The sequence below is a fragment of the Pediculus humanus genome, genomic scaffold, assembly GCF_000006295.1.
Source record: "Pediculus humanus corporis 1103172107730 genomic scaffold, whole genome shotgun sequence".
Taxonomy (NCBI): domain Eukaryota; kingdom Metazoa; phylum Arthropoda; class Insecta; order Psocodea; family Pediculidae; genus Pediculus; species Pediculus humanus.
The window spans coordinates 36,910-38,962 of NW_002987333.1; the positions used below are offsets into that span (position 1 = coordinate 36,910).

The 2,053-nt window shown below is 23.4% G+C and overlaps 1 protein-coding gene across 1 annotated transcript in view; it reads right to left on the reverse strand.

Annotated features, from left to right (window-relative positions):
- Nucleotides 1-607, reverse strand: part of Phum_PHUM321170 (cAMP-dependent protein kinase catalytic subunit, putative) — a gene marked incomplete at both ends in the record, with an annotated part of 5,954 nt that extends 5,347 nt beyond the window's left edge. The window contains 2 exons of the mRNA XM_002427430.1: nt 422-489; nt 531-607. Of these exons, the coding sequence (XP_002427475.1) occupies nt 422-489; nt 531-607 (145 nt within the window). The remainder of the gene's footprint in view (nt 1-421; nt 490-530) is intronic.
- Between the last annotated feature and the right edge of the window lie 1,446 nt (nt 608-2,053).

Below are 2,053 nucleotides of genomic sequence, written 5' to 3' on the forward strand. Positions count from 1 at the left end.
GTTAAATGAAAGCAAAAAAAAAAAAAAAACTGAAAATTCCATAGAGTCGCGTAAAAAAAAAAAAAAATGATTAATAAACGCCAGAGGCGGTTACTAATACGAACTAAATAATTTACTTTTAAAAAAAAAAATGGAAAAACCTGATAAAATAAAGAATAAGAAAAAAATTTAAAATTTGAAATTTGAAAACCATAAAAAAACAAAAAAAAAAAAAAAAAAAATAAACCAATAATAAATTTAAAGCTCCAAATATGTAGGAAAAAAAAAAAAAAACAGGTTTTCCTTCAAAGTTTTTTACTTACTTACTTTTCCTATGTCATCATCACGTTATTTATACTTATTTGGTCATTCTATAGACTAGTGCACAACATTTTTTATTCGCGTTTAAAAAAAAAAAAATGATAAAACTCAATAATCTCACGATTATGTTCAACGTTTTCATTTTTCCATTTTCCATTTTCCACCCCCCCAAATCTTTTAATAACACAACTCAATATTAGGTGTAAAATTAAAATGATTAAGAGTTAAACTTACCAAGACGTCCAAAACTATAACTAAGTCTCTTTTTTAATTTTTGAACTCGACTAAGCCCTCTTTTTTCTCTCATTACTACACCTGAAACAAAAACAAACAGGTACTAAAAAAACTTTTTTATAAAAAAAAAAAAAAAAAAAAAAATTGGAAGAAAATTTTTAACTTTTGTGTGTGTGTGTGTGTGATTTATTAGTTTTTCACTTCGAAATTTTTTATTTATTTATTTTCGGGTTGGTCTTAAAAAGTTATATATTTTTAAAGTTTTATTTCTCTCTTTATTGATTGATTTTTTTTTTTTTTTTTTTCAAAAATGATTCAAAACCTGTTTAACTAACGTTTAACTAAAACGTCATCAGGTGATTTGATATTAGTTTTTTTTTTTTTTTTTTAATGGCAAACATAAAGCTTTTTACATCTTTTTTCCGCATTTTATGCTATTACAACTTTTTTTTTTCTTTTCCTAATCGTTCCAAATCCTTTACTTACCATTTCAATAATCTCAATTATTATTATCTTTAAGACTTTTTACTACACGGTTGCCTCATGTTTTTCTTTCTTCTCCTTATATTGTTATTAATATTACTAACTGTTTTTTTTTTTTTTTTGAACTTTGGCAGCCATTGTAAATAATTAATAAATAAAAAGTTATTATTTACTGTTTACTTTAATGAGTAAAATACGTTTCTGGCATATTTATTTATACATTACGTTATGTTTTTTTTTTTTTCTCTCTCTCTCTCCTTTTTTTTCCTCCTTTGTCTACGATCTGTAATAATTTTTTCAAAACATTTTTTTTTTGTTTTTTTGTTACTCAATATAAATTTTTTATTTGTCCAAAAAGGTTTCTTCTTCACTTTTATTTCTTTATACGCGTTTTGTGTAAATTACACTTGTGAACTTTTATTCCTATTTTTTTCTCTCTCACTCTCTCTCTCTCTCTACTCGAAACCGTAGCATTGATTTTCGTTTTTTTTTCAAATACACACACACGTACACAATGTAACAAATATTTAATCTTGTTATACAATTAGAATATTATACATATTTTTCCTTTTTTGTAATAATGTTTTGATAACAAAATTATACATTTTAATCCATAATAAAAATTTATTAGGATAATTCTCTCTTAAAACTATTTTAAACAACATAAATAATTTTACTGTTTATCGTAATTGAAACAATCGTAAAACAAAACAAAACAAAAAAAAAAACTAAAACATATTAGCCTCATTATAAACCCATAACACAACATTCATTTCACAATCTGCAAATTATTTCATTTATTTAACAACCGTAAAACTCTCGCCTAAAAAAAAAAAAAATAAACTACAATCGCCTTCTTCTTTTTTTTTCTCGAAGCTTTGTAATAACCAACGAATTATTATATTATTGTCACGCTTTTCCTATAAAATTTTATTATAACTATTTTATATATAGAGATTTTTTTGGCACGAGTATTTTTATTAATAAATTACCCCTTGGCCTAAAAATATATATGAAGAAACTTCCCTCAACATTT